The sequence below is a fragment of the Trichomycterus rosablanca genome, chromosome 1 (assembly GCF_030014385.1).
Source record: "Trichomycterus rosablanca isolate fTriRos1 chromosome 1, fTriRos1.hap1, whole genome shotgun sequence".
Classification (NCBI taxonomy): domain Eukaryota; kingdom Metazoa; phylum Chordata; class Actinopteri; order Siluriformes; family Trichomycteridae; genus Trichomycterus; species Trichomycterus rosablanca.
The window spans coordinates 58,788,609-58,811,013 of NC_085988.1; the positions used below are offsets into that span (position 1 = coordinate 58,788,609).

Consider the following 22,405-nt stretch of genomic DNA (forward strand, 5'->3'; position numbering starts at 1 on the left):
ACCCTGACCAGGATAAAGTGGTTGATGACAAAGTATATTGTATTTTGATAATGTATTTGTATTAGCCACTCAGCAACATGGGTCCTGAGGAATTTGGTTTTATCCTTGCCTGTAAATCAAATATTTGCTTTCAACTTTCTGGCAATAAAGCAAGGTTTATAAAGACAGGTTTTACAAATTTGGTGTGGAGGACCTCGACTTCTTTAACACATTTTAAGTGTATAGTAAATTTAAGTCAGGCCTTACAATTTTTCTTTTGACTTAATGGACACAAATTTCCATAGAAACAACAAAAACATGTCGGAAGTCTTCAGGGAGGAGGAGTAGGAGCTGTTATAGCCCAAAGCAGAGGACAGCTACATTTGTATGCTTATGGTTTTGGAAGTGAATGTCCAAAAAGTTTTGGCTGTAAGTCTTGAAGAAATACTTTTCCAGTTTTCCAGGCACCCACTACTTATTGGAACTCTGTTAGTTGCCTTGTGTTGCTTTAATATCTCTCATGTTAACATAATTTAACTTACTATTCCCCTGTGTTTGTAAGTCACTTGAAAGTCAAGCTAATATTTATATGGTGTTTTCATTATCTTGTCCACTATCTTTGTATTTAATTGAAAACAAACAACTGTGTAGGAACATTCATAGTTTATAGTCTGCAGTGTAGTTTTCGCAAAAAGCAAACTACAACAACTTTCACTGCATAGTTTATATTTTTTTGAGTTTTTGTCTTTTGACTTTTTATAAGAGACCAACAATAGCAACCAACAAAACTATTTGCAGGATGATCAAAAAACAGCAGAAACAACAGCTATACAAATAAGAATATGTATTTTTTCATTTCATTTTCATGTTTTAACACTGCTTTATTCTGATAGGGTTGCAGTGGGTCCAATTTCCCTATTATTACTTAGTGTACACATCTCAGAGCTGCCGATGTCATTAATTTTTTGTCTTAATACTTTCCCCCATTTTTTCTTTATTTTAACAAATAAAGTATTTACTTAAACAATGCCAAAAAACAACATATTTTTGTTTTATTTTTATAGTTACAAGATCAAAAGATTTTAGATGTTATGTATATTAATAAGCAATAAATAATAAGCAAAGGATAAAATTATAAAAAATAACAAAAAGTAGTTGAATACTTTTTTCTATCTTTCAGTTCACTAACTTGCCCCAGATCATCCAGTAAAAACCAGATAACCCGCACATACTATTTTTAAAAATAGCAACTAATTATAAAGGATGTGTATACAATAATCTGAAAAGTAACAAAGTGACATGAAAATGAATTATTAGCTATTTATGGAGCACACAAACAGGATGCTGAGAAGAGAAAATTATGACTAAAATGCATTTTTATAAGGTTTTGATATAGAAAAAGGAAAAAACTACAAAAGTAATGTTGAATCCAGACAAAGAAAAGTGCAGCTGTCCTAATAAAATTAAAAAGTGCAGTGTTCTGTATTTTTAGCCAGTTCTCGGCTCACCCAGCATTAATGTCTGAATTATTTAAAAAGTGACTGTGCTTTTTTAATTGTGTGTGACAGTTGCCCTCCTTCTGTGCATAAAGGATTTTTTTATTTTTGCTAATGTGGTAACTAATTAAAAGAATTTATACAACTACCTTACTGTTTTATTCAAGATGTTTTAAGCCAGATATGCTTATCTAATTAAATAGTGTTTTTCTGACTAATAATAAACATATGGGCTATGTAGTGCTTTATGTAGTTTAATTCATGCTAAATAATGCTGATATGTATTCAGGACTTTGTAATAAACCTTCATTTAAGGTAATTAAACATATAATTAAACAATTTTAAAATCTCTGATTTCTCGTTCTATTTAATTAAATGGCAGTACGGTTGTGCAGCATGTAGTATGGATGCTGCATACTTCCAGTTTCTCTGGTTACTGTGTGGCCCCGACGTGTTGACCCATGTCCATATGGGTTTTCTCTGTGTATGCTGGTTTTCTACCACATTTCAAAAACCACCTAGAAGAAGGTGGATTGTCTACTCTAAATTAGCTTCTTTATATTGGTTGAAAATGTAAACAAGTAAGCAAATGGATGTTTGATGGAAAGGCATCCTGTCCAGAATGTATTCCCAACTAGAACCCAAGGATATCAGAATAGGCTGCTACCACAACCCTAATAATTATAAAGATACTGAAGATAAATCAATCATTTTTTATTCTTTATTTCAAGTGTTTATCTTTATGAATGGTCAGTAAATAATATCAGTGCAAGGAAAAAGCATGACAGTAGGGTATAGGAGTAGCATTAAAATCCGCTTATTAATACCACTACTGCATACACCAATATGCTTTAATAGTAAATCGTAATATCACCTTAATAATTTAAATAAATTAGTGTAAGGTTAAAAATACGAATAAATTTTCTTTATATTGCTTCATTCTGATCAGGGTCGCAGTGATTTTAAGAGGTTATCCCAGAAACTCTCAGTGCAAGGCAGGATACACCATGAACAGACCATCAATCCATCACAGGTTATTATACAGTCACTAACTCAGTGAGGGGTAGGGGTAAGTTTAAGTAACCTATTCACTTACTGGGACATTTTTAAGAGATAGGGGAAACATGTTCTCTTTAAAATGAACTTTAGAGCATTTTCTGTACATAATCAACCTTACTCTCCACACCTGTAGACACTGCTTTAAAAACATACCGAAAACTCAGGCGTAGTCCTTTGAGCCCCCCACTCTCTAAATGTCTGCATTTGTAGCTCCTTCATGTAGAAACTGTTAGTGATTTGCCAGTTCATAAACAATGTTCTAAATGCATTGTAATTGTAAATCTAATGATATGTGATTACAAGCTTAGTATAAAACTGATATACACACTCACCTTTATGACCTGCACTGTAGGTTGGTGAAAACAAGAGTGTGAAAATGCAAATGAGCAGCAGAAGTTGAGTAAAAGCATTCTGTCTATGTTTTTTAATCATCCTGAAAAGAGAAAGGAAAGACAGATTAATAGCAGAAATTAATACAACATGCATTCCAGAAAAGGTTAAGCATTTAATATTAACCAGTCAAAAACATGCCTGTAGGTGTATTTGCTACTCTGAACTGACAATCAGATTGAGAATATGCGTGATATAATATATAAGAGGCAAAGGTGTGATGGACTGCAAGGAACTACTGTCCAAGGTGCATTTCCACTTGCCACAGACCCAACATGACTGAGAGAGTCACTATAATTAATGAAGTATAAACATCATGTCCAGATGATTCCAAATTGTCAGACTTATGCACATTATCATTAAAGACAATAATGGTATCAACCACAAATTTTAATGACACCAGTTTGCATACGTGTGTTATGTTAGTAAATAGATTTAATTGCCATTTGTACCAAACAATCTACACTTATTTACCCATAATAATGAAGTGAAAAATTCACGTTGACATGTTATTTAAAAATAAATTAGAAATCAAACTTTTTGAAAATAAATTATTAATCAAAAACTGAAATCTATTCACAAAAGTATTTATAAAAATAGTATTTATTTAGTATTTATAAAATCATGAGTATGAGTTCAAAATGGTGCTTTTGCACCATTCCTTTCCTAAGGTCTGTCAACTAAGTCTGTGAACAGTGTTATACAAAACTTTTGAATTCTACCCACTGATTAGCTTTTTTCATTTAGGCAGTGTACTTTATCTCAGTGTAGCTGGCAGAGGAAAGCGAGTTTTTGAAGGCTGTACTCTGCACCAAAAGTTTTTTATGAATCTTCTGTTTGCCAGTCAATTCAATTCAATTTGCTTTATTGACATGACAAATTCACACATTTCTATTGTCAAAGCGTTCAGTCTCTACTGTTGAAAAGCATCACACAATGCCACCAGCAATCTATTTTACAGTGCGATGTGAAGAAACATGCCACTAACAATTTAGGTCAAAAGGTTTCTTTTGGGGAGTTTAACCTTCCATTATGGCCCTACTGGTGAACCACATTGGATTTGGTTGATCTATAAATATTATATTCAATTACAGCCACTGACTTCTGCAATGCAAACATTTTTAATAAATTTCTCCTCTTTCCTCCTTCCATATTATTTCATTATTATTATTATTATTATTGTTTTTATTATACACTGCCTGGCCAAAAAAAAGGTCACCACCTGGATTTAACTAAGCAAATAGGTGAGAGCCTCCCATTGGATAATTACTGCATGGGTGATTATGTTTCAGCTGTCAACAAGTTATTTAACCCTAACTGATGCAGTGAGTAGCTTCTCATTTGTTAAACAACCATGTCGAAAGACACATCCTGTGGTCGTGGAAAAGATGTTAATCTGTTTCAGAAGGGTCAAATTATTGGCATGCATCAAGCAGAGAAAACATCTAAGCAGATTGCTGAAACTACTAAAATCAGGTTAAGAACTGTCCAACGCATTATTAAAAAGTGGAAGGACAGTGGGGAAACATCATCTTCCAGGAAGGAATGTGGTCGGAAAAAAATCTTGAATGATCGTGATCGGCGATCACTTAAACGTTTGGTGAAATCAAATGGTAGAAAAACTCCAGTAGAACTCAGGGGTATGTTTAATAGTGAAAGTAAGAGCATTTCCACATGCACAATGTAAAGGGAACTCAAGGGATTGGGACTAAACAGCTGTGTAGCCTTAAGAAAACCACTTGTCAGTGAGGCTAACCGGCAAAAACGGCTTCAATTTGCTAGGGAACATAAAGATTGGACTCTGGACCAATGGAAGAAGGTCATGTGGTCTGATGAGTCCAGATTTACCCTGTTCCAGAGTGATGGGCGCATCAGGGTAAGAAGAGAGGCGGCTGAAGTGATGCACCCATCATGCCTAGTTCCTACCGTACAAGCCTGTGGGGGCAGTGCTATGATCTGGGGTGAGACATGAGACATCATTTTCACACATGGATTGGCCACTACAGAGTCCAGACCTGAACCCCATTGAGAATCTTTGGGATGTGCTGGAGAAGACTTTGCGCAGTGGTCCAAATCTCCCATCATCAATACAAGATCTTGGGGAAAAATTAATGCAACTCTGGACAGAAATAAATGTTGTGACATTGCAGAAGCTTGTGGAAACGATGCCACAGCGAATGCGTCCAACCAAATATTAGAGTGTGTGACCTTTTTTTTGGTCAGGCAGTGTAGCATCATTGGGGGTGGCACAGTGGCTCAGTGGGTAGCACTGTCGCCTCACAGCAAAAAGGTCCTGGATTCTATCCCCAGGCGGGGTGGTCCGGGTCCAGGTCCTTTCTGTGCAGAGTTTGCATGTTCTCCCCGTGTCTGCATGGGTTTCCTCCGGGTGCTCCGGTTTCCTCCCACAGTCCAAAACATTCAGTCAGGTTAATTGGAGACACTGAATTGCCCTATAGGTGAATGGGTGTGTGTATGTGTGTGTCTCGCGCCCCGTCCAGGGTGTTACTGTGTGCCTTGCGTCTATTGAAAAGCTGGGATAGGCTTAAAGGCCCCTTTAAGTTAAACACTTGGTTTAAGGTAATAAAGTTAAATACTGGGTTTAAGTTTTATAATGAGTGTTAAGCATTCTTGTTCTACTTTTTATAAAATGTAAAATAGGCCATTGTGACCCAAATAGATCATAAAGGTTAAGACTGAGGAGCCTGCCGGTGATATCATACCACACTGTCCTGTCACGTCAGCAAGAAAACATCTATAATAACACCCAGTAATAAAGATGACCTGTCTTGTTTAAAGATTTCAAGCTTGGCAGCCTTTAAGGCTTTCGTAGCGGTCTTTTGATTAAAGGTTTCTCTTTTCTCTCTTTCTCCCACTCCTGTTGCACCTAATGCTGGTGTGGTATTTCAATCAATGTCCCTAAAATTCCGCCTGGCACCCATTAGCTGTTCAGCTCATTCATACCAATCAATCTAAATGCCTCTCTTTCTTCATGCTTTTATTTTGCGATCCTCTTCAATGTGGGCTCGTAATACAAGCAGCCTATTTTTAATCCAGCTTTAATTGCTCTTATTGCCATTGGCCACATCAATTATGAATACGGTTCGGAAATGCATCCGATGTCTCAGCTTGACTACCTTTAATCTCAGTGGCCAGATTCATCCAGTCAGTCAGAGCGCTATAATTTACAGGCTATAAATTCAGTAAACTCATATTCATAACACTTTAATGGCTCAGTCTAAATTTACACTGGAATACTTTAGAAGAAATTGAACAGGATTTTTGCACAGTTTTTCAAGCGTGATTATAAAATGATGACATCTATTTTTTCCTCTTGTTCAATTTAATTTCTGTTTATCATACACTGATCAGCTGTAACATTAAAACCACCTCCTTGTTTCTAAACTCACTGTCCATTTTATCAGCTCCACTTACCATCAAGAAGCATCTTGTAGTTCTACAATTAGTGGACTGAAGTCCATCTATTTCTCTACATACGTATTTGACCTCCTTTTACTCTGTTCCTCAATGGTCAAGACCCACACAGGACCACGACAGAGCAGGTATTATTTAGGTGGTGGATCATTCTCAGCACTGCAGTGACACTGACATGGTGGTGTGTTAGTGTGTGTTGTGCTGGTATGAGTGGATCAGACACAGCAGCGCTGCTGGAGTTTTTAAATACCATGTCCACTCACTGTCCACTCTATTAGACACTCCTACCTAGTTGGTCCACTTTGTAGATGTAAAGTCAGAGACGATCGCTCATCTATTGCTGCTGTTTAAGTTGGTCATCTTCGAGACCTTTATCAGTGGTCACAGGACGCTGCCCACGGGGCGCTGTTGGCTAGATATTTTCGGTTGGTGGACTATTCTCAGTCCAGCAGTGACAGTGAGGTGTTTAAAAACTCCATCAGTGCTGCTGTGTCTTATTTACTCATACCAGCACAACACACTAACACACCACCACCATGTCAGTGATACTGCAGTGCTGAGAATGATCCACCACCTAAATAATACCTGCTCTGTGGTGGTCCTTGGAGAGTCCTGACCATTGAAGAACAGCATAAAAGGGGGCTAACAAAGCATGCAGAGAAACTGATGGACTACAGTCAGTAAATGTAGAACTACAAAGAGCTTTTATATAGTAAGTGGAGCTGATAAAATGGACAGTGAGTGTAGAAACAAGGAGGTGGTTTTAATGTTATGGATGATCAGTGTATATTTAGAGCTTGCCAGTTTGTTAAAAAATTTTAACTAATAACATTATACAGAAGTGAGTTAAAATAAGAGTATTTGATGATATGGGTTACCTATCAAGGGTGATCTTCCACACTGCGCCCAGTTTTTGGTCTAATTCTTAGACGCTTCTCAACCCTGATTGGTTTACCAATGTCCAGTGTGTATTTCTGTGTAATTATTTTGGGTGCGACTATGACCAACTGGTAGATATTCACTATCTTTCTATGGTTTCCCTTAAACAACTTTGGAGTTGTGTGTCTGTGATGTTTTTGTATTCTTGTTTTTTAGAAATTAAAAAATGAATCAACCTCATAGGCAGGTTCAACACTAATAAACACTTATAATCACCAAACACATTTAATAATACAATTTAAGTGGCATTTGTGAATGTAACTCCTGGAATTGTTTGACTATATTATGCACTGTAGATGGAAGAATATGCAAACCCCCTCCAATCTTTCTTTCAATATTTTCTTCACACATCAGTTGACAAACTGTACATCATCTGTCCATCGTTTCTCATCAAAGACTCAGCCTTTCCTGGATACTGCTTTTGTACCAAACCATGATTAAAATCACCTGTTGACATCACCTGTTTGGAATCACATCATTTAGTTTTTTCACCTCATTACTAGCCCTAAATTGCCCCTGTCCCAACATTTTTTGGAATGTGTTGGAATGTGTTGCAGGCCTGAAATGCAGGAATAGAGGTATATTAACGAATGAAATGAAGTTGAGCAGACAAAACATGAAATATCTCAGGTTCATCCTGTGTGCAATCAAATAAAAGTCAAAGTAAATGTAAGGAACACTGCATTTTTATTTTATTTTACTTTTTCTGATTTGGGGTTGTACAATGTTCACATTTTACTTTATTTTATACTTTATACTTAAAGGAAAACTGTACTGAAACTACTAAAAAAGCTAAATTCATTGCCAAATCATTTACTGTACTTGTTTATGAACTGGAGCCATAGGAGCTCCTTTGTAAATTTAGTTCAGTGTAGTTAATAACACCAACGTTATTAGGGTGACTCAAGAAAACAGGTTGCCAGAAGTTGGAATTGAATTGATAGCATTTATTTAGTAGAAGCTAAAAGTAAACTTTAAAAACCATCTTTGCATACATGTTATTATTACCAAACACTCACTGTAAAATGAATAATGTAGCATATTTAAAATTGCATAAGCCTTTCTGTATCTTGGTTTAACTTTAGAAAAGCTTACAAAAGCATTTTTCAAAGGCTCATCTCTTAATGTTAAGAAAGAGCACTGTGTTTTGAAAGAAGAAGCAGTGATATCAAGGAAAGAGTCAAGGTGAAGGATTCATCTGTTAATAGTTTTATGTGAATGCCTAAAGATTTTTAAATGTACTGTACATCCTCTTTACTCCTAAGGGCCTTTGAGATTACTGTGTTGCCTTAAGACATAAAAGGTCTAGGCATACTCTGTAATCAAACGTTATCCTTTCCAGCAATAAGGTACCTGTGTTAAAACAACAAAAAAACTTAAATGTGTGCATATGTATAGTTCATGTTTATTCCAGGTTTTCTAAGCATCGTTTTGATAAGTTCAGTCATCCTGAGGTCAGGAAAATATCCAGTCAGCGACCGCACATCGCAATTGCAACCTTGCAATAGTACATATATCGACCAGGCATAACATTATGACCACTGACATAATCTTCCTCAAAGTTGATGTGTTAGGAGCAGGAAAAATGAGCAAGCGTAAGGATTTGACAAGAACCAAATTGTGATGGCTAGATGACTGGGTCAGAGCATCTCCAGAACTGCAGCTCTTGTTGGGAGTTCCTGGTCTGCAGTGGTCAGTATCTATCAAAAGTGGCCCAAGGAAGGAAAAGTGGTAAACCGGTGACAGGGTCATGGGTGGCCACGGCTCATTGATGCACGTGGGGAACGAAAGCCGGCTTGTGTGGTCCGATCAACAGATGAGCTACTGTAGCTCAAATTGCTCCATGCCTCGATGGGTCAGGGCTGTTTTGGGGACCAACACAATATCAGGAAGGTGGTCAAACTATTATGCTGACCAACATCACTCACCAGGTAAAGACCACTTGTGAGTCAACTCCCTATTGTCCCATGGTCTTCTATGCTTACCAAACTCAAGAAATATGACAGGATCCCAACTCCTACAAAGGGTTTTTAATGCAAGTTTCTATTCACCTTTTCCACAACTCTTTCCACAGAAATGGATAAAGTGGATCTCATCATCTTCCAACTTATTGGTAGAGCGTGTGGGAACAACAGGGAGAGGAGACTAAGATATGTTTGACTATCCTATTGAAGGTGGGAGTCCGGTGAAGAACTCTAGAAATTGCAACAAGGCAGAAGGACAGCGTTGAACTATGCACTTACTTTTCATACTGTGGCAGCACCAAGTTGGAAAAATAAACATGGTCATTATAGAACAAATAGATTTAAATAAATTCTGTATTTCACCAGGATAAATCCCATAAAATGCACAATGGCCTATGTCAAAGGGTACAAAGCCCAAAAGAACATCCGCTTGTTGTCTATAAATCCTAGGGATGTAATGATACACTTTACCCACGATACGATGCGATTTACGATACGGGGTTCTAAATTTTTTAAACAAAATTAAATTATGACAAATTATAAAAGACAAATTATGACAAAGTTTCCTTTCATTATTTCTCTTTGAAAAAATACTGTATTTGTGCTTATATTTTATTAATCTAAATAATGAATGCCCTTTTATTATTGAGGTAGGTACAAACTATGCAAAACAATGCAACTGAAATGAAATAAATCCCACATTAAATAAATAAATAAATAATAGAAATAAAGAACGTATCCTCACATAAATAAATTTGGCTGGAAAATTCTGAACCTGGCAACCCTGTAGTGCCGTCAACCAGGCGAGGTGAATAGCGCCAGTGCCCTCTGCTTTTTAAAGTGAATATCGATTCATTATCCATGTAAACTGATTTGAATCGTTACACATGTGAATCGATTTTAAACTGTCTTGTGGTGCATCGTTACATCCCTAATAAATCCCAATTTTGCTGTGTATTTTTATTATTGTGTATTTATAAACACCAACCACAGCTAAAGCTAGAAATGCCAGCAGTTATTAAGTTATTAAGTGCTTTGACTTTCGTCTCATTGGAGTTTATTAGAACATTCTACAAAATTTGATATTTCATCTATTTTGAGATTCTTCTCACTTCATTCATATGTGTGTACCCACACATTCATCATGGCATCCGTGCAAACACACACCGAGAAATCAGACACCTCCGTAGGAAACCATGTTAGTGTCTAGACAGTCTGCATGTCAGGGCCACAGAAAGTAAGATGAAAAGAAAAATGAGGAATTTGTTTAAATTAATCAGCAACTGTCCCTCAATTCTGGTGGTAAATGCGGTGAAGCTTTTTGGAATAAATTGCAGGTGTATACCAACTAAAATGAAGTGCCTGACTGTTATGCCTGAAAAAGTATGAGTGTGATTTAATTTTTTTTTCTTTTAAAATATGAGCTTTTTTAAGTATGTTAATTAATGTCCTTGAATGTAGGCTGTTGCATTTGTGATTAATCCAACAAGAAATTGCACAAAATGTATTTTAAAAAATGATTGTAATGATATGGGCTAGGCCGAGACAAGAGGGGACGGACACACGCAGAAATATATTTTAAACAATAAACAAGACAGGGTTGAAGACAAGACACATTGACCAAGGACCTAAGCTAAATGCTCATGCTAACCATGCTAAAGCTAATCTAAACACATATTAACATGACCCTAAACCCTATGCTAAGCTAACACATACAAACAGACTAAGCTATGCTAAAGTAACGCTTACAAACAGACTAAGCTACATTATGACTGCTAAACCTAAACAAGACCTAGACTAAGACAAACAGAACAAAAAAACCAGATGGGGCAAACTAAACAAACCAAATAAGGCAAAAAGATAAGGGCAGACAGGCAAACAGAAAGAGTCAAACCACCGGTCAGAGTCAGACCGACGGGACAAGGTCCAATCAAAATGGTCTCCAAAGATTGTTTGGAAACTGCCTCCTTAAATGCCTCAAGCTCATGCTCCCAGTTGAGGTGCAGCTGCCAGCAATTAGCAGCATGGGACCAATCATCATGAGGGGCGTTGGCTTGAGGCTGAACACAAAACGTGCTCCCGGAGTGTTGGGTGTGGCACATAAACAACAGGGGTACAGAGGCTGGAATTGTGACAATGATTTAATTTAAGGCTTCATAGTTATAAAGGTAAAATAGACATAGTCATCTCTGCTGTTTTCTAGTGTTCAATTCAGAAAGGACTAAAGTCAGTTGTATCTGTGCCACATATGAACAATAAGACATTATATGGATAATTTGCCCAGTGGAAGCAAGTTAAGGCTGTGAGACTCATTACCGTACCACTTGTGGAGCATGTCCAGCCCCCTTGTCTCATAAAGCAACATTGAATTCCTTATTAAAACAGTAAATATCAGGAGAGTTAAAAAACAAATAACATCCATACTGTGCACTTCCACCACTCAGCTGTCCTATTCATTAATACTCTCAAAGTCAACAACATGCAAGAACACATGCAGTACAGAAGCTTTCACTACTTTTGTCCAACTAACCAAATTTATTTGTCTTTATTTGTCATATATACATATACAGATGTACAGTACAACAAAATTATTTATTCGCATATCCCAGCTTGTTTGGAAGCTGGGGTCAGAGTGCAGGGTCAGCCATTGTACGGCACCCCTGGAGCAGAGAGGGTTAAGGACCCAACAGTGGCTGCATGGCAGACCCACTAGGCTACCACTGTCCCTTAAATTATACTTTTGTTATATAAAAGTCACTGCTCTGCTTTACTGCATCTTTTTACTTACACTCTCCTTTCTCACAATGAAATGTTAATGAAGGCAGGATATTAATTCCTTTTAAATATGCACCTTTCATTAGATTTAACAGACATTGAAATACTGAATTTATTATGAATTAATTTATATGTTACCAGATGTACAGCGGGGAAAATAAGTATTGAACGCATCAACATTTTTCTCAGTAAATATATTTCTGATGGGACTATTGACATGAAATTTTCACAAGATGTTGGAAACAACCCAAGTAATCCACACATAAAGCAGTCAAAACAAATAAGCCCATTAATTAAGTTATGTGTAATAAAGTGAAATGACACAGGGAAAAAGTATTGAACACGCTTACTGAAATTTATTTAATACTTAGTAGAAAAGCCTTTGTTGGTAAGGACAGCTTCAAGAAACCTTCTGCATTGAGAAACTAGTCGCATGCATTGTTCAGCTGTGATTTTGGCCCATTCTTCCACACAAACTGTCTTCAGATCATGAAGGTTCCGGGGGCCTCTTCTATGAACTCTGATCTTCAGTTCTTTCCATAGATTTTCAATTGGATTTAAGTCAGGTGATGGACTGGGCCATTCTAGCAGCTTTATTTTCTTTCTTTGAAACCACTTGAGAGTTTCCTTGGCTGTGTGTTTGGGATCATTGTCTTGCTGAAATGTCCACCCTCGTTTCATCTTCAGCATCCTGGTGGATGGCAGCAGATTCTTATCAGGAATGTCTCGGTACATTTCTCCATTCATCCTTTCTTCAATTACATGAAGTCTACCAGTACCATATGCTGAGAAACAGCCCCACACCATGATGTTCCCACCTCCAAACTTCACTGTTGGTATGGTGTTTTTGTGCTATGACATCCAAAGAGTTCAATTTTGGTCTCATCTGACCAGAGTATATTCTCCCAGTATTTTATAGGCTTGTCCAAATGCCGTGTAGCAAACTGTAAACGAGCTTCAACATGCTTTTTCTTCAGAAATGAAGTCTTGCGTGGTGAGCGTGCATAAAGGCCATGGCAGTTAAGTGCATTACTTATAGTTTTCTTTGAAACAACTGTACCTGCTAATTCCAGGTCTTTCTGAAGCTCTCCGTGGGTGGTCCTTGGCTCTTGGACAACTCTTCTGATTTTTCTTTTGACTCCCCTGTCAGAAATCTTGCGAGGAGCACCTGGTCGTGGCCGGTTTATGGTGAAATGATGTTCTTTCCACTTCTGGATAATGGCCCCAACGGTGCTCACTGGAACATTCCGAAGTTTAGAAATACGTCTGTAACCAATACCATCAGTATGTTTTGCAACAATAAGGTTGCGAAGGTCTTGAGAGAGCTCTTTGCTTTTACCCATCATGAGATGCTTCTTGTGTGACACCTTGATAATGAAAAACCTTTTTGTAGGCCATCAATTAGGACTAAACCAGCTGATATTAATTTGCACTGATAGGGGCAGGATAGCTTTCTAAATACTGACAGATTTCAGCTGGTGTTTTAGCTTTCCATACCTTTTTGCACCTCCTTTTCTTCATGTGTTCAATACTTTTTCCCTGTGTCATCTCATTTTATTACACATAACTTAATTTATGGACTTATTTGTTTAGATTTCTTTGTATGTGTGGATTACTTGGGTTGTTACCAACATCTGGTGAAAATTTCATGTCAATAGTCCCATCAGAGATATATTTACTGAGAAAAAAGTTGATGCGTTCAATACTTATTTTCCCCGCTGTATATAGGTGCTTCTGGGGTCTTTGGTAAATTAATAATAAAAATAAAACCTGTAATAAATGTGAGTGAACTGTGTTTTTATTGGAACTTACAATACTGATCATTATTTAACTTTTTTTTTAATATTCAACACACATGTCTTCAGCCAAATATTGTCTTTATAAGCATAAACTGAAATAAAAAAAATTATTTATTTTATTTTTACAAAATATAGAATGTGGAATTAATATAGTGTCAATACTTAAAAAAAAAAAAAAAAAAACTTGCTTTTTACTACTTTTTAACATTTTTTGTTAATTTTGTATGTTAATACTGTATGTTTTTACCAGCCGTGAAATCAAATTCATTTATTATACTGTATAATAAAATTTAATTTAAAAAATCAAATATTATGCAATTTTAAATTCCTATTTCGTTGTTCTTTTTAAATCTGTTGTTTAGCCAAGAGCACAAAAAAAATTGCAAATACATTCTAACTTACTAATAGCTGAGCACTAATGGCAACATGTCTGATGGAGGACGAGTGACAGTGTAAATTAAATTTGATGCTGTTGAGATGGCTTCCTGTCATCTCTAAAAGGCTTGAAATTTATAAAATGGTATTTTGAAATGGTCTAGTCAAAGACCTAACTTGAACCATATTCTGATGTAGTGGCAGGTCCTTGCTTGAAGGTTTGCAAGTTATGCTTGCAATTAATGATTAAATGTCTCCAAAGTGACAAAGAAGATGAACCTCCAGTGAGAGGCAACATTGGGAAGTACAGTCAGTTATTAAGTTTATAGGTACATATAAACTTACACACAGGGCTAGTTGGTGTTTAGTTCCATTGAACTCCAATAAATACAACTTCTACATATCTAAAATGTATAAGCTTTCGTACATCTATAAGATCTGAAATTTACTTATAAGCAAGTGCTGTGAAAAAGTATTTACTCTTTACCCAATTTCTTTGACAAATTTAAATGTTTCAGATCTTCTGATTCATTTCAATATAAAAGCAACATGAGTAAACACAAAATGCAGCTTTTGAATGATCAATTTACTTAAAACCTATATTACCCATGTAAAAAATTATTTGCCCTTCTTAAACCTAATAACTGGTTGTGCCACCCTAAGTAGTACTGCAATCAAATGTTCGCAATAACTGTGATAAGTAATTTACATCACTGTGGTGGAAATTCCACCCATGCAGGCTTTGGAGGATTTTTAATTCAGTTACAGTTCTGCAGTTTTTCCACAGCATCTCAATGAAATTCAACTCAAAAACTTGACTCAGCCACTCCAAAAGCTTACGTCGGATTCTTTAAGCTATTCAGAACTGGATGTGCTTTATATCAGTCATGCTGCATAACCTAACTGCTTGAGCTTTACCTCATGAACTGACGAGCACAAAAGAAAAGCAGTACCAGACCATCACGTTACTGCCACTATGTTTGACTGTTGGTTTGATGTTATTATTTAAGCCAGATGTTATAATACCAAGTTTCAAAATGCTCTACTCTTGACTCATCAGTCTACAGAATAGTATCCCAAATGTTTTGAGGGTGGTCTAAATGTATTTTGTGTCCATTGTGTTTTTTTATGATCAGCAGTGGTTTGCACCTTGCAACTCTCCCATAAATGCCATTTTACTCAGGGTCTTTCTTATTGTGGAATAATTTACACTGACCTTGACTGAGACAAGAGCCTGCAGTTTGTAAGATGTTTGACTGGGTTTTTTGGGACCTCCTAAATTAATCATCATAAAATCTTGGCAGGCCAGCCACTAGCACAGTGCACTACTGTTTTCTCAATTTATGCACAATAGCTCTAACTGTGGTTTTCTAGAGGCCCAGAGCTTTAGAAATGACTTTGTAAAACTTTTAAGACTGGTAGAATTTAAAGAGTTTGTTTCATGTCTGTATTTGATCTCCGTTTTGTTGGTTTGATAAAGAAAAAAAAGCTCTGGTTTGACAAATTACTATTATTATTATTATCTGGCAAATACAGTACAGTTTTAAACTGTCTACATTAAGCAATTATTCTTTCTTTTTTTTTTTTGGCAAATTATCTTAAGTATTCCAAGGTTTTAAGGGTTCCAATACATATGTACATACTGTACTTTCAAATTCAAATTGTCTCTATAAATGGAATTAAGTCAGGAGTGACATACACCTTCACCTTTTTTTTTTAGAAATAAGTCTTGATTAATTCTGATTTTTTAAAGTGACTCACAGTACAATCGAGACCAAATACTAGGGCTGGCTCAATATTACTTTTTTATGTCCGATACCGATATTGCAAATTGAGTATCTGCCGATACCGATACCAATCTGATACCGTCATTTCTCCTCTCAAACAACTAAGCAGTAATAACACACCATGGTTAAAGTAGCTATCTAAATAATAATGCTCAGACTGTGAAACAAATATTCTAAAGGAATAAATACATCATCTACAACATCACACTTCTGCAAAACTGCTGTTTTTATTTGAACTTTTATACACACAACATTTAGCAGCATTTTTGGCTTGTTTAACAAAAGTGTCTACAATTGGAAGATGTGGATGTCAATCAAACGCGATGGACCAATTAGAATTGACGCAGAGTTGAGATTTTCCGTTCTGTCACATTTTTAGATTATTAAACCCTGCTGGATTTTGGAGAGGACATCTGTGGCTAAACGGGAAACGGTGTCGTTTGTTTTATTTCATGGATTAATGGTTGAGGATGTGAAAGATCTCCAGGCCGGGACAAGATAGGTTTTCTTTATCTCAGGTGAGCGATTTATCATTTATAAAGCGATTTTTATTGTGTTTAAACAGTGTTTTTAGATGTGGCAGTAGTAGATAATTTTTTAAAATGCTAAAAGTTTAAGTAAATCAGTGTTTTAATTTCTGAATGGCTGTTGCAGATGAGTGGTAGATCAGTGGGACAGGTTAATGAAGTCATTAAGATACACCTTGTTACCAAAAAGTTTGGTAAAGAGTTTCAGCAGATTTGTCTTCTTGGTCTGTTGTCTACTTAAACTAGAGCAAGGTTATGTCTACTTTGGAAGCACTTCTGTAAGTCGCTCTGAGCATCTGCTAAATGCCAAAAATTTAAATGTTACGGCAGTTGCTGAGTGAGCTGGCAATAAACGGCACTTTGTTGGAATGTATCTTCGTGTATTATTTCCTTTACACACAAACAATGGCTTTATTTACATTGGTTCAGATTACACGTTTTTTTCCTTCTGATATCCGATCCAGTGATTTGGGCCAATATCGGACCGATACAGATCGGTGCCAGCCCTACCAAATACTCTAAGTGCTTTGCTTAGTGGCAACTTGACAGTGGTTGGGCTTAAACCAGTAACCTTTTGACCACTAGTCCAGAAGCCTAACGGCTGAATAATTTCTGCTCAAACATCTTCTATTAAATGTACTGGCCAGCTGCATGGAATGTAAAACAACCCATTACAACCTCTTTTTCCTCATGAAAAATTAAACCCTATATTTGCAATGAAAATAGACATTAATATTCCTAGTTTTATCTAAAGTGGCAAGGTCTTTTAAAGGTCATTCAAAATGAAATGCTACAAATGTAAATTAATTCAGTTCATTCGGTACAGTTTCACTGTATGATGAAACCAACAGAAATAGTAGGGTAGGGGTCTGGGCTTTCCAACAACATGATAAGACATGATCAGATCTTCACACCAATCATATGTAGCAAAAAGCCCACTCATCAGTGGCTTGTGGCACAGCTTGACTCACTCATGGCTGGAGGAACAGCTGTGTACAGGAAGATGAGTAGAAAAGAAAGGACACAGCCTTGTGGGCAGTCTGTGCTGATGGTCTGGGAATCAGAGACATATTTTCCCAGCTTCACATGCTGCTTTCTGCCAATTAGAAAGTCTGTGACCCACCTACAGGTGGAAACAGACACATTCAGCTTGTCCCATGACTGTATTAAAAGCAGAACTTAAATCTACAAAGAGGACTCTGGGCCAGGTGCTGTAGGATGAAGTGGAGGGTCATGTTTACTGCGTCGTTTACAAATGTGTTGGCTTTGTAGGCAAACTGCAGGGGTCTGGGAATAAAGCAGCGGTTTTTAGGTATGACAGCATGAGGCGTTCAAAGCACTTCATGATCACAGAGGTCAGGGCGACAGGTCTGTAGTCCTTGAGTTCTGTGGACCTTGGGACAGAATGATTATAGAAGATTTGAAGCAGGCCGGTAGGCTGGAGGTGTTGAAGATGTATGTAAACACTGAAGACAGTCGGTCAGCACAGTGCCTCAGGGTGAAGGGAGTCAGGTCCTGCTGCCTTGCAGGGGTTCTGTCTTTGAATATTCTGTTTACGTCCCTCTCCAGAACTGAGAGAGTTGTTATTGTGGTTGGAAGGGGGGGGGGGGGGGGGGGGGGGGTTGTAGAGTATTGTTTTTTTGGTTTAAAGCTAGCAATATGTCTGAAACCCTTCCAGTCAAGGAGCCAAGTTACTATTTGAGAATTGCTGCTGGTTTCTCAGAGTATAGTTGTTACGTTTTTTTTTTTACCTCCTTACTAAACTTGTTGGTAGAAGTCCTAAAAATATTCCAGTCCTTACAGTATACGCATTCACAAAGATTTTTTGATCATATAGAGCTAATGGGAATAAATAGGACTCCAGTGGTATAGCAATCTAACCAATTAAGCTCTCATCCTGACTGGGTATCCAATAGGCAAAATTGGCCATATCTAAAAAGGGAAGTATGGTTGGGGTTTGGGTTCCCTTATTGCTGCTGCATAAAATGATCTCTACATTTGGTTGATGCTGTGGGAGATTCACATGGGGCATAGCATGACTTCTCATACTACCCTTTATAAAAATCCATCACAGGGAACACCTTTGAAATAAGTTGGAAGGACAACTTGAGCCAGTCCTTTTTTGTTTAACATTAGTCTTCCCAAAAAGTGGACATTGTTCTAACTGTGCACAAACTCCAAAAATAATTGTTTTGGAATGGGATGTCCAATAAGCACATGGTCAGTTGTCTATGTACTTCAGTCATATAGGGTTGGTTTCACAGACAGGGATTAAGCCTAGTCCTACACTACACAGCATTTTGAATGGAGATTCTCATTGTATCGAGTGTTGAAAAAATACCTGAGGTGTTAAAACAGCTTCTCAATAAGAAGCTCTGTAATCCTCCCTCTTTGCCGGATTAAGAAACACTGACACACTGTAATTAGAGTTTCCTGTCCTCATGAACTGTGCGGAGGTTTCCAGATACTGACAACCATATCACTTTTAGCAATTTCCCCTGAGGTGAAAGTGGGATAGATTTTGTATCTAGAGAATCTATTTACCTTTCAACTATTATACTATGTCTTCTTACACCTATCATGGCCTTATGATTATGGTACTTATTAGGGATGTCCCGATCACGTTTTTTTGTTCCCGATACCGATCCCGATTATTAATTTTGATCCCGATCCGATACCGATTCTCAAACCGATACTTGTATTTTCTAGACATTGTCTAGATAAGAACTAGATAATACTGTTCACACAGTGCACACTTCAAGTACATTACAATTATTCAAATTAATCCAGTGTATATGTTTAACAACTAAATAGCTCTGCAGTGCTGAAGGGAAAAATGCTGCATCCAAGCTATTGCTTAATGTTTTTGTACTTTACATTCAAAGAAAAAAAATTTTTAATGCAGTGATACACTAAAAATGAACAGAAATCTGTGTAGCAGCTTAACTTGAATATAAGAAAAAAAGTTACTTAAAAGCATTACAGTAAAACCTGAATACCAAAATAAAATGGAAAGGCTCTTTTGTTATGAAGGAAAGCCAGTTCTTAAAGTGCTTGTATTGTGACAATGGTTTGATGGACGTTTGTACACGAAGTAAGTGTGTTTTGACCCTTTAGGCCTTCCATAGAACATGAAATAGTGTGCTTGACTCAACTGTCGGCTATTCGGTACCGTAACAGAAGAAGTTAATAAAGTGTTCTACTCCCGACAATATGTGAATATACTGTGCATTTATTTCTTTATTAAACGAGTGCATCACTACGTTGTTTTGTAAACCGGTGTGATCCTTAACTCACTCACTCTCACACATGAACGCAGCTCTGCTCCCACCGCCTCGTGAAACGCTCACACTGCAGACGTTACACTTCACTGTTGGACTTGTTTTACTTTTCAATTTAAACTATTTCCACACAGCGGACATGATGACGTAACACAAAAGATCGGGATTAAGATCGGGTTTAGTAAAGCCGATTCCGATCAATTAAAAAACGCCTTGATCGGCCCCGATCCCGATCTTTGAGATCGGATCGGGACATCCCTACTACTTATACGACCCCAAATAAGAAAAAGTTGGGACAGTATGGAAAATGCAAATAAAATAAAAATGCAGTGTCCCTTACTTTTACTTTTATTTGATTGCAACTTTAACCGCCTGAGCTTAGCTGTAAACCAGGGATTGTCATTGCTGTAACTCACACATAAATAATTAAACTAAAAAAAAAGAAAATAATGATGTGATTTCAAACAGGTGATGTCAACAGGTGATTGTAAAAGCAGCATCCAGGAAAGGCTGAATCTTTGATGAGCAAAGATGATCAGAGGATCTCCAGTTTGTCAACAAATGTGTGAGAAAATTATTAAAATGTTTAAAAACATTGTAACTCAAAGAAAGATTGGAAGGGATTTGCATATTTCTTCCTCTACAGTGCATAATATCATTAAACTATTCAAGGAATCAGGAGGAATTTCAGTGCATAAAGGCCAAGGGCGCAAGCTTAATCTGAACGTCGTGATCTTCGATCCCTCAGACGGCACTGCATCAAGAACCGCCTCTCAACAATAGCTGATATAACCACATGGGTGAGGGATTACTTTGGCAAACTTTTGTCAAGCTTTACAATACAGAGTTACATGCACAAATGCCACTTAAATCTTTACTGTGCAAAAAGGAAGCCTTATGTTAACCATGTCCAGAAGCGGCGTCGACTTCTCTGGGCTCGGAGGCATCTAGGATGGACCATCACACAGTGGAAACGTGTACTGTGGTCAGATAAATCATCATTCCAGGTCTTTAAAAAAAAAAAAGGATGTCGCGTGCTTCGGAACAAAGACAAAAAGGACTATCCAGACTGTTATCAGCAACAAGTCCAAAAGCCAGGGTCTGTCATGGAATGGGGTCGTGTCAGTGCCCTTGGCAAAGGTCATTAACACTTTTTCTGTGATGGCAGCATTAATGCAGAAAAGTACATTGAGATCTTAGAGCAACATATGCTGCCTTCAAGACGTCATCTTTTCCAGGGACGTCCATGCATTTTTCAACAAGACAATGCAAAACCACCTGCTGCACACATTACAAAGGCATGGCTGTGGAAGAAGAGGGTACGGGTACTGGACTGGCCTGCCTGCAGTCCTGACCTGTCCCCAATAAAGAATGTGTGGAGAATTTTGAAAGAAAAATGTGACAACAACGACCCCGTACTGTTGCACTGTTGGTACAGCAGTTACCACAAAGAGCGCTGGTTATTGTAGCATGACATTTACAATTTGGTCTTTGTTGTGATATGCCAACTACAAGTTTAGTTATGATTTTTCCCCTATTGTCATGGCTTTTTAACCACATTATTGTTCTATCATGGTTCAGTATTATGTGATTTGATATATTTTTTGTAACATTACAGGCACAGGGTTGCACATGATGCATCCATGTCATGAAACAGAAAACTGTTCTAAAATATTATTTATAAGCAGATGTAGCACTTGGGTGATAGTAATCATTTACTCACTGTCACTAACCACATCAACCCAATCAGGGTCTGCCACCCAGAAACACTGCATATATTACAGGAAATCAAATACCCACTTACTCACTCACATTTAGGCCATTACACACTTAGCATCTTTCTGAAAGGTTGGAGGAAAATGCCAAACTTCTCACAGACAATGGCTGAAGTAAAGGATCAAAACCCAAAGTCCCCAAAACCCATGTTGCTAATACATACTCACACTAAAGGCCGTATGTACTGTAACTGTGCTTTCTGTTACTTTGGTGTTTATTAGTTAAATAACAATAAAATAAAAACTGAACTCATTTGCTTTAATTGATCTGATATTCTAATAAAAACATGCAGCATTAAGTGCAGAAAAAAGCGCATATACCCTATGCTCAAAAGAATGTGGACACCTGACCATGAACTGATTGGACATCCCATAACAAAACATTAAGACCATGGACGTTAATATGGAGTTAATGGACTAAAATGACATTCTCTCTTCTATGTAGGCATATTGCAAAATTTCAAAGTATGCCTTTGGATTTCTGTGCCCATACAGTCAAAACAGCATTTGTGAGTCAGGTAATGATGTTGAGTGAGAAGGCATGGCTTAGTTTGATGTCCAGTTAATCCCAAAGGTGGTCGATGGAGTTACACAAAACAAAGTAGGATTCATTTTTGCTCTCAAAATAGCAACAGTTCTTTGTGGCATGGATACCACAAGATGTTGAAAAGAATCTCTTGAGATTTTGGCCCATGTTGCTGCAGACTGTCAGCTGCTCATTCATGCTGCGAGTATTCAATTCTATCACCTCCCATGGTTGTTCTATTAAATCAAAACCTGGTGTGTGGGGAGGCCACTGAAGTACACTAAACTCCTTATCATTTTCA

The 22,405-nt window shown here is 37.2% G+C and overlaps 1 protein-coding gene across 1 annotated transcript in view; it reads right to left on the reverse strand.

Annotated features, from left to right (window-relative positions):
* LOC134324859 (chemokine-like protein TAFA-2) overlaps nt 1–22,405 on the reverse strand; it is a 55,030-nt gene that overhangs the window by 26,625 nt on the left and 6,000 nt on the right. The window contains exon 2 of the mRNA XM_063006777.1: nt 2,867–2,967. Within this exon, the coding sequence (XP_062862847.1) occupies nt 2,867–2,966 (100 nt within the window). The 5' untranslated portion in view covers nt 2,967. The remainder of the gene's footprint in view (nt 1–2,866; nt 2,968–22,405) is intronic.